Below are 10,533 nucleotides of genomic sequence, written 5' to 3'. Positions count from 1 at the left end.
GGCGCAGTCTGAGTCACGGAATCGAGATTTCTGAGAGTTTACACGATGGGGAAACATATATCTATCGAGAAGTCTATCGACAAAGGCCTGGTGAATAATCCAGGAGAACCCAGTAGTAATACCGAAGATGCCATCGTCTTAGTAAAACGAACCTTCTCTGATCCCTATCACAAAGCTAATCACGAAACAGGAAAATCTCGGCTACAAACCTGTAGGAAAACGTGATTGGCGATGTGTCTCTACCATCAAACTAAACCAGTATTTTAGGTTCTCCATCGATCCTTCAGTTTATTCCACAACTTTTCAACCTCATTCGGTGTGTATCTCCAATCCATCCCGCCATCCAAATACTCAGACTACTCACACCTCAAAAAACCACTCTTTACTTCGTCGCGGTGTTCGTGTTACCTTTTCGACTGGTATAGCCGCGGGCGACAATCGAGCCTACTGGACAAATTTCATCACCAGCTGTGTTTCACCTTCATCACTGCGGCTGTCATCGCAGAGATATGCTCATCGTTAGCACTTACCAGATCCATTTATCTATGAGCGACCGAAGCTTGCGGCCCTCGCTTGGGTCGACTGTTTGGCTTTGTGGTCGCGTGGTGGAGCACAACTGCTTGGACAAGTTTCTGTGCGAGTAAGTGGACTAGCTAGTCGACGCTTGTACGTCCCTGCTAATCGGGTTGCGTAGGTAACGCTCAGGGTGCGGTCAACTATTTGCTCTCTGTAAGAGTAGAAAACCTCTCTGCTTCTCTACAAATCTGATCTCTTCCCAGGAAATCTTAGTATTCAACATACACTTCCCATCCGAGAGTTCCGACGTCAAGTTTCGCGCGCTGCAGTGGTTCACAACCGAGATCATGTCAGCCTTAGCTGCAACATGGAATCTCCTACCTCGTACGTAATTGTCCGATGCAACAATCAAATCACATAGTAAATTCTGAAGAAAAAAAAAAAAAAAAAAAAAAGCTCGTTACTTCAAATGGATATTTTATCTATCGACTTCATTCGTTATCCTCGGTTTCCTCTTGAATATCATTTGGCTACCTCTCGCAACGGCGCGGACAATCGGTATTAGATCTCCTCATGATGCGTTTATAACTACCTATAACGGTACAGGTGCTCCGGATGCGTGGCATTGGTGTCTTTCATGTTTAGCCACGGCAGGAATCTTGATCGGTTTTGATGCTTCGGGTCATGTAGCTGAGGAGACGAAAAATGCAGCAGTCACAGCTGCACGTGGTATATTATGGAGCACGATTATTAGTGGTATTGGTGGGTTTGCTGTTGTGATTCTTTTTCTCTTTTGCGTGGTATGTATCTCCACTATTCTTTCAGTATGACTCGAGGATTCTGATATTTCCACTGCCTGACCCCGATACATTCTTTTCCTTTGGTGGTCCACAGCCATTCGTTCCACTGTATGCTGTGATTCTCGAAGATGACGGGCACATCTTCATGAACATCATCTTTATCGTGGCCCTTTGGCTCAATACTGCCATTGCAGTGTTAGCAGCATCTCGCTTAGTATTTGCTGTTGCTCGCGATAGAGTCTTGCCTTTTTCTAGCTGGGTATCCAAAATCGTCAATGGCCAGCCCAGAAACGCAATTCTGGTGGTCTGAGGCGTATCAGCTATCATAAATTGTACCATCCTACCTTCCACTTTAGCCTTTATCTCTCTCGTTTCTGCTGCGGGAGTACCATCAACAGCTACCTACAATCTCATTTGTCTCGGTCATCTTTTCTGACCTTTCCAAAACCGGCTTGGAGTCTAGGTAGACTTAGTAAGCCGTTTCAGGCAATTGCCGTGCTTTGGAATGCATGGGTACTGGCTATTTTATACTCGCCGTATGTTTGGCCTGTAGAAGCAGATACACTCAACTATGCACCTGTGAACATGGTTGCGACAACTATCTTGGCGTTGATTTCTTGGTGGGTTACTCCGGCTGAACGATGACTCCCACGTCAGCGTATTCAAGAGACGTTAGAAGCGCGTACTGCAGGAGAAATCTTATAGTTAAGTTGATTAGAAAGATTTTTAAAACAGCCACCGGAAGCGAACTCCTTGATCTCCCAATCGATGAGCTTCAATCTTCCTCCTGTAATCCATATTTACCTAGGAGCTCAGTGAACGTTCAACTTTATCCTATTGACAATTTCGACACTTGTACATGCATAGTTGTGAAACCAGCATTTATTCCGTATGCCGAGAAGAAACAAGAGTGTTTAATACATAGCCGAAAGACGTCAAGCTTTTCACCTCGGCGAGAAATGCATACCATATCCAATACGGTGAGATACAAAAGTTTCTCGACCTTTCGAGAATCGATGCGAGTCCGAGTATCTAATCTATCTATGTACATTCTTTTTCCCGTCTTCACACCCCCTCACTGCAAATTAACAAACAGTCCCCCATCCACCAAAAGTCCACTCCCATTCACATACCCGCTCAATTCCTCGCTTGCCAAAAATACCGCCGGCCCCGCCAAATCTCCCGGAACCCCCGTTCTCCCCAACGGAATCCTTCCTTCCATATATTTCCTCTTCTCCTCATCTTTCAAATCCTCCTCATTCAACTGCGTCCTGATCGTTCCGGGTAGGAGTGCATTACATCTAATACCGTATTTACCCAGCGCACACGCCATACTTTGCATGAGTGATAGAACACCGGCTTTGGTGGGTGTATAATGGGTTTGTTGTGCGCCGCCTACGAGAGCGGAGATGGAGGAGATGGCGATGATGGAGCCGCCGGGAGGAGATTGAGAGGACATTTGACGGGCGGCGGCTTGGGAGGTGTAGAAGGCGCCGTCGAGATTGGTGCGGACGGTGTGGGAAAAGAGATCGGGTTCTAGTCTATTTGTTTTGTCAATTTCTTTTTCTTCACTTTTTCTCCTTCTCATCTCCTCCTAAATACTCCCAAACAAACAAATAAATTAATAAATCAACAAAACTCACTCCAAAAACTCTGCAAACCGACAAACTCCCGCATTACTAACAAAAACATCCAATCGTCCCCATTTCTCCACTGCCTTCTCCACCAATTCCTTCCCCGTCTCCGGTTTACTAACATCTCCTGGTACATCTAATAATTTCCCCGCCTTCGCATTTTCTCGCGCCAGAGCTTTGGCTTCCGCATGTAGCGATTCCAGATGTGGGATATCGGAGTCGAGACCGAGATGATTGACTGCTACATTACAACCTTGACGAAGATAAAGGAGAGCAATTGCGCGGCCGACTGCAGGAGAACGAATAGTGTTAGTTGAGGCGTGTAAGAGAGGGGATTTTGGGCAATTAGGGGAACGAACTTCCTGTGGTTCCACCGGTTATAGCGGCGGTTTTGCCGGCGAGAAGGTGAACGCCTTTGAGACTCATGGTTTGGATGTAGAGCTTAAAACGGTGTAGATGTGTAGAATCTATAGGTACGCGTAGGGTGAAATGAATCTTATGTTCTTCACTGAAATGGCGGGGTATCTGGGGAATAAAGTTCGTGATGAGTATACAAAATGATTGTTATTCTTTAAAGATGGTAGAGTATATCAATTGGTGTAATGTAAAGAGTAGATACAAAGTGACTTCGAAAAGTACATAGATAGGTAATATGTAAGAAGTATCAAATAATTTTAGTATCAATTGGTGTGGTATTGTAAGTGAATCAATAGCTCCAAAAATTAGGCCCTTGTCAATAGTGGAAGAACCCCGCGATTCGGTTCTCGAGTTAAAGACCACCGAAGCCGAAGTGGCATGTAAATAAAACGTGGGGCAAGTTGGCCGTCCACATGTGCTCGCTCACAAGGTATTATAATATTTATGCAAATTTGTAAACGGAACTCGAAAAAGTCTTGGATCATGATCCTACGGAAATAGATAACATTGCATTGCATTGTATAAGTAAATTAAAAGGCTAATAAAACAAATTGGCTATGATTCAAACTATGAACTTGACAAGTTCTTGATTTCTTCCACCACTCCATTCACAACCCCCTGATTGTCAGACTTCTTTTGCTCAACTGCTGGTTGACCAAGAGGTCTCTCTGGGTTTGGTGTTAAGAGGTACTGTGCGGGAATAAGTCGTGCAGCTGGGTTGAGGGTCAAACCAAAACCTGGCTTGTCGAGTTGTGAAACATCCAGGTATCCTTTCACTGGAATTGGTTCATCCAAGAATAAATCTCCAAAGACAGGTAAGACACTCTTTCCATCTGGTGAATTTGCAAGGTACTCTTGGAATGGACAATTTGTTTGAGAAACCACAAAATGGTAACTGTAAGGTCCACTTGCATGTGGTACCACCGGGATATCATAAGCGGCTGCCATTGCTGCAACTTTGAGCAATTCCGTCATTCCTCCCAGCCACATAACATCGGGTTGAATAATATCGAGGTTTCGACCTTCGATAAGTTTTCTAAATCCATATCTCGAGTACTCATGCTCACCTGTGGTGAACTTGAGTTGTGGATGAGCTTGTTTGATTTGTGCAAATCCATCAGTGTCATCTGGAGACAAACACTCTTCCCACCAATTGATATTTAAATCTTTGCAAGCTGCAGCAATTTGAATAGTGTATGGAACGTTGAGACTCATGTAACAATCGACCATAAGTGGGAAATCAGGGCCCACACTTTCTCTATGTTTTCTGAGGAATTCAACGTTCTTTTGGAGTCCCTTGTGACCCTCTTCTGGACAATATGGCAGTGGAACTTTAGCACCCCAGAACCCCATGGCCTTTGCGGCAGTAGGTTCTGGTCCTGTGCAATAAAAGTCTAGCCTCTCCCTTGTAGCTCCTCCAATCAACTTGTATACTGGCTCTCCTCTGATCTTTCCGAGTAAATCCCAGATTGCTAAATCAATCACTGAGATGACAGCAACGGGAAGACCCTTTCGACCATAAAACATTGAACCTCGATACATTTGTTCGAAGAGATGATTGGTATCTCTTGGATCGGCACCGATAAGGAATCTTTCGAAATGCTGGTGAACTAACCAACATGCTGGTGGACCTGCAAACATATGGTGAGTTTTGATCGGTGAGACAGGAGATATTAACAATTACCTCCAAATCCTGTAGCAAATCCAATTGTGCCATCTGAACCTTCTATCTCGACGCAGAATGAGCCTAGCACATTGATACCCCAACTAGTTCTTGAAGCTCTGTAGTTTTCCCATCTTGACATGGGTGTGGAAATTGGTGTATCAATCAACCTGATGTGAATTAGTACAAGTCACAAGGTGTGTATCTTGATCAAACTTACCAATGACCGCCTTTAACATTGTGATAATCACCTCCAGATCCAACACCATCCACAACAAAAGTTCGGATAGCTTTGATGGAGGGGAAACTGCGAGCTGATGAAGAAGCCATTGTGATTTGGCAGAGAGGAATAACAGTACTGACTGTAGCAGAAAGACCAACAGATGGAAGTGAAGAGAAAAGTCGGGATTTTACTATTGTCTACTTATGATTGATGGGCAGGGAGGCTACTTTGTAGATTTCATGAGAAACACCTTGGCGGGGGGGATTGTTCAATCCAAATTGAGCCGGGAGAATATCGACCGAGCTATTTTTGAAACGGAATGTAAAGACGAATTCATAATTTTTGAGCGAGCATAGATAGATCTGGGCCTATTAAAGGATTGGAAGATTCTTGGCGTATGAGACATCAATTGTTGTGGGTGATGTAGTTTCTTCCGGTCATTGTGTGTTGTAGATGTTGTAGATGTTGTAGATGAGGATGAAGGTTGCGAAGTTTGGAAGTTTTTCTTGTAGAGCTATGAGTATGGATGAATGGGGTTTGCGAGTACAAGGTGTTTTGTATTCCCAGCAAAACAAATATATTCTATGACTTCCACATACTACTTTATTACTCATATCATTTTATCTACCGGTACTTTGGTATATTTATCACAGATGTACTCTTCCATACTTGATAAGAGGCCGAGTACTTTGTACAGAGGTAGAAGTACTCGGTAGAAGTACTCTCACCAAGTTCTCTCACATGCCAATCATTGCTCATCTGTCCGCAATACAACATCTACTGTAAAAACTCAACAAACTGAGATTCTACTTAACCACATTTAGCTTAGCATATTGTTGATCTCCCTAGCTGGATTTATTGAAATCCGATATTTTTTCCACTTTTTCTAATCATTTATATATTTAAAGTATATGAATTATTTTTCGAAATTGGAAATTAAAAAAAAAATTGATTTTGATTTCTTTTTATTATTAATCATTAATAAGATCTTCAATTTGAAAGCAAAATATTGATTATTGATTCAATAATAATTTATTGAAATTCTTTAAAAAAATATTTTTTGTTTACAAATTGATTTAGTTTGTAGGGTAAGGCGTTTATACTAAGCTAAATGTGGTTAAGTAGGATCTCAGTTTATCGAGTTTTTACGGTATTGCCCATTGCCCATTGCCCATGGGTTCAAGTTACTCAGTAAGCCGCCCAAATCACCCAATGGATTGATTGATCAATGAACGAGTCAGCTGGTGACGGGTGACGGGAGGTGCATTAACCCCAAGTTACCCCACAAAACGCAGTTCCAACCCTGGGAGTGGTGGAGTCTCGGAGTCAAGCCGTTGCATTGAATCAATCAATCAATCAATCCCTTGTAATTGATGGCATTGAAGGAATTACACGATAAAGTTTGCAGTCTGCAGTCTGCAGTTTTCATGATTCTTGTGTGATGTTGAATTGATCAATCAGAGTCTCGCATAGAAACGATGGTTTCATGGTTGAGTTGAATTGCATGATTCACCGAGACGACCGAAGAGAGAACGAGGAGTGTGAGTGAGAGTGATTGTGTATGTGTGTGTGTGTGTGTGTGTGTGAGAGAGAGAGAGAGAGAGAGTATCTGATCAGTACAACATACCTAGTATCTACTAGGTATCTACGATATCTACTTCAGAGTCCGCACTTTGTGTTCAACCAACCCATTTTCAAATGCCTCTCTCTCTCTCTCTCTCCCTCTCCCTCTCCCTCTCTCTTCAAGGATTCGTGAATTCAAGGATTCCCGGGTAATGACAGTAACACGCTTCTCCATACTCATACTCCATACTCCATACACCATGAACTCTAAACCATAACCATAATCATATCCATATCCATATCCATCACCCATTAACCTCATATTCGAAGAAATACCTAGTCCTTCGTACATGGACACGTGCCCCACCATCTTCTTTTTCCCCGTCTTGTCTTTTTTCCATACCACCATACCTCCATACCTACTCCACCACTCCTACCTACCTACCACTAGGACCTTGGAAATCTTACATACTTGACTTACATTCACTTGGCTATTGCTAAAAAATAATCAAACCCCCACCTCCACCTCCTCGCTCATTTAATACCGAGCTGGTCCTTCTTCTTCGTTCCCATCTTCACCGAGATTCGAAACAGGTGGGTTATCAATATTGTCATTTTGTTATCGGAATCAAATGTCGGCTGCTATGGATATCCAACAATCACCTAGAACGTCTTTACGTTCTGGTGCAACTCAACCCGAGAGTGATGGAGACAATGACCAATATTATAGCGGGGAGGAGGATAGCATTGATGCAAATGGAGACGGTCCTCGCAAAAGGCAGCGTCGACCGATGTCAGTTTCGTAAGGAATCATGTCTCATTCTTCTCTCCCTGATGTCCCTGATGTCCCCGATGTCTCAAATGATCCGGATACCAACAATAACGACGAGGAGGAGTCCTCTGTTGCCAATTCCATTCCGGTCAAGGAATCGGAAGATCATCCCCCAATTAATGATACGGAAAATGTTGGACATGATTGGCTGACATTTCGTCGAAGGTGTGAGCTATGTAAGCAAAGAAAGGTACGTCTGTATCAGGTCATTTTTTCATTCCAAATTTCATCAAATTTCATCAAATTCATCTCTACAATCTGGTATCCATTGGTTCAACGGCATTCACAAGATTGCTGACATTACATGTGCCCGACGCTAATGTATCTTCCATGTGTCTCACTATGACTTTGATGATGCACTTCCGAAATCTTCAGATTGTTCGTTCGAAAATTGGATGGATTGTATTCTGACTTGAACAGGTCAAATGTGATCGCGGTCAACCATCATGTGGATGGTGTAGTCGCAATGGTGCTGTATGTGAATACAAAGAGCGCAAGAAACCCGGTTTAAGAGCTGGCTACGGTCGAGAACTGGAACAAAGATTGGATCGACTCGAGGAAATTCTACGCTCGCATGCTCAAATTCTAGAATCATCCTTTAATCAAAACAGCAATAGTGTTGCCAATAGCGTTCCGAGCGATCACGGTACACCACAAAGTATTCACAGCTTCAGACACAATGAGGGGCTCTCTAATCATCGTGGAGGGCATGTTGCCAGAGCAGAGACAGCCCTATTTCTTCAAAAGCCTTCTACATTTGGACAACAAAATACACCCATGGATTTTGGTAATCCAATGCCTCCAACTCCCTCGATGCCATCTATTCACGGCGATATCTTCCATCAGCACACCCCTGTATCACAAGGATCGCACCTTTCCATGGATATGCAGCAAAATCACTCAATCCCAACTAGTCAAGCACCAGATTTTTATAGTACGAATCAACCACCTCTACAATCACCTAGCTTAAACATAAACCAAAACCCAAATGAAGTCTCTTCCGATCATGCTTTACCGCCGTATGACTTACTATATGCATTGGTTGATCTCTACTTTAAGTATGTCAATACTTGGTGTCCAATATTACATCGAAGATCTACGTTGGATTCATTGTTCGGCCCATCTGCTTTAGATGAAGCAGATAAAATACTTTTACATGCCATCGTAGCCACTACCTTGAGGTTTTCCACGGATCAACGACTTACAGAAGAAAGAAGACGACACTATCATGACATATCTAAACAGAAGGTATTGCTGTATGGATTAGAGAATTCCTCGGTTAAAGCTCTACAGGCTCTGGTTATTTTGGCTTTGGATCTTGTAGGTAGTAGCAATGGACCACCAGGATGGAATCTATTGGCTCTAATTACACGTTCGGTAGTTCAATTGGGACTTGCTGTAGAGACTACTTCCTTCTCTGTCTCGCCAAACTATCCTTCGATTTATACACTTCGAGCAATGGTCTTACCAGAACCGGAGAATTGGATTGAAGAGGAATCACGGAGACGCCTTTTCTGGATGGTATACCTCTTGGATCGATATGCCACAATTGCCACAGCTTTTGAATTCGCCCTGGACGAAAAAGAAATTGACAGAACTCTACCTTGTCGAGATGATCTTTGGAATAAAAACCAGCATGTGGAGACTAGATGGTTCCGCACGAGCGAAAGGACAGAGTACGACATTGACAAACCAGAGAATCTTGGCGCATTCTCGTATTATATCGAAATCCTTGGAATTCTCTCAAGAATTCATAAATTTTTGAAGAAGCCAGTAGATATCAGTGCTTTGTCCGACGTTGAACAATGGCAAGGCGAATATCGAGAACTGGATAATATGCTCACTTCATGGAAATTCAATCTGCCTGGGGATTATGGAAACATGGCGAAGCTTTTTCAACCAGGAAGCAATAAATCCATCAATTGTGGCTGGGTTATGCTACACGCGACATATCACACAGCAGTAATACGCCTTCATTCATCGGCTGCTTATCCTACAACTCGATCACCTATTTTTACCCCATCGTATAGTGCGAGTCAACGGTGTCATGGTGCTGTTGAGAATATTGCAGCTTTAGGAGAGTACGTATATTATGTTTATTAAATCTTACCCTTGACTCCTGCCCTTGAAATTCTAATAATTGACTCAATCTTCTCGTAAATTGTGATGTTTTACAAAAGCAAATTTCGAGTAAGATTTACTAACACAGCCCTACAGATACGTGGTCCAAAATGGCATGCTCCCAAAATTAGGCCCACCATTTGCATTCACCCTCTGGGTAGCTGCCCGCTTACTCCTCGTCCATGGTTCAACCATCGAACACAAACTCAGTCCTCAGATCCAATTTTTCGTTGACACACTGCGAGACATGGGCACCTACTGGCTCGTAGCTGAACGCTACACAACTATACTTCAACGGGTACTTGACGAACATCGCGAAAGCGAAAATGCTGCTGGTACACACGGTGAACGTGTAACTCCTTCTTCAGTTAAAATACTTGCGGATATGAGGAGATGTGCATATGATTTAGATTTTCTCATCTCGAGACAACCGAAGCATGTTGGACTTTCACGAATGCCAAGTATTACTCCGGCCAGAACTCCAGCACCGAATGAGTTGGAGTACTTGGATGTTTTTGATTTCTTCAATGTACCCAGATTACCGGTTGCTCCAGGTGAAAATCAGGCGAATGGTAATGGTGGAAATGGGAATGGGAATGGGAACGGAGTGGGTGATCTACAGATGCCGGAGATGGGAAACGGAGCGAATGAATTCAATATCACGAATTTTATGGTGGATCAAAATTCGGATTGGTTCAAAACTTTGAAACATGGCATTGATGGGGATCAGAATAATAATTAAGTGAAATGGCTTTTTGGTCATA

At 43.0% G+C, this 10,533-nt stretch overlaps 4 protein-coding genes across 4 annotated transcripts; 2 read left to right on the top strand and 2 right to left on the bottom strand.

The window, feature by feature from the left end:
- Positions 1 to 45: 45 nt before the first annotated feature.
- EAE98_009820 (uncharacterized protein) lies at positions 46 to 1,961 on the top strand (the record flags this gene model as incomplete). Its single annotated transcript, XM_038957441.1, is given in 7 exon segments — positions 46 to 141; positions 191 to 518; positions 534 to 640; positions 780 to 900; positions 973 to 1,316; positions 1,342 to 1,530; positions 1,572 to 1,961. 7 exon segments carry the CDS (start codon positions 46 to 48, stop codon positions 1,959 to 1,961), a joined length of 1,575 nt encoding a protein of 524 aa, XP_038806149.1.
- A 291-nt stretch (positions 1,962 to 2,252) lies between these two features.
- Positions 2,253 to 3,833, bottom strand: EAE98_009819 (uncharacterized protein). Its single transcript, XM_038957440.1, has 3 exons — positions 3,310 to 3,833; positions 2,960 to 3,239; positions 2,253 to 2,857 (listed from the first exon to the last, which is right to left on the bottom strand). The coding sequence occupies exons 1-3, from the start codon at positions 3,374 to 3,376 to the stop codon at positions 2,392 to 2,394; spliced, it is 813 nt and encodes a 270-aa protein (XP_038806148.1). The 5' UTR covers positions 3,377 to 3,833; the 3' UTR covers positions 2,253 to 2,391.
- Positions 3,834 to 3,934: 101 nt separating this feature from the next.
- Positions 3,935 to 5,360, bottom strand: EAE98_009818 (uncharacterized protein; the record flags this gene model as incomplete). The annotated part of the gene is made up of 3 exons (XM_038957439.1): positions 3,935 to 4,998; positions 5,052 to 5,200; positions 5,251 to 5,360. The coding sequence occupies 3 exons, from the start codon at positions 5,358 to 5,360 to the stop codon at positions 3,935 to 3,937; spliced, it is 1,323 nt and encodes a 440-aa protein (XP_038806147.1).
- Positions 5,361 to 7,448: 2,088 nt separating this feature from the next.
- On the top strand, positions 7,449 to 10,511 carry EAE98_009817 (uncharacterized protein; the record flags this gene model as incomplete). The annotated part of the gene is made up of 4 exons (XM_038957438.1): positions 7,449 to 7,618; positions 7,814 to 7,838; positions 8,069 to 9,729; positions 9,866 to 10,511. The coding sequence occupies 4 exons, from the start codon at positions 7,449 to 7,451 to the stop codon at positions 10,509 to 10,511; spliced, it is 2,502 nt and encodes an 833-aa protein (XP_038806146.1).
- Positions 10,512 to 10,533: the final 22 nt, after the last annotated feature.

The sequence above is a fragment of the Botrytis deweyae genome (genome assembly GCF_014898535.1).
Source record: "Botrytis deweyae strain B1 chromosome Unknown BDEW_031, whole genome shotgun sequence".
NCBI lineage: Eukaryota > Fungi > Ascomycota > Leotiomycetes > Helotiales > Sclerotiniaceae > Botrytis > Botrytis deweyae.
The sequence above is the reverse complement of the archived record's forward strand: the minus strand, read 5'-3'. Positions and strand labels throughout refer to the sequence as shown.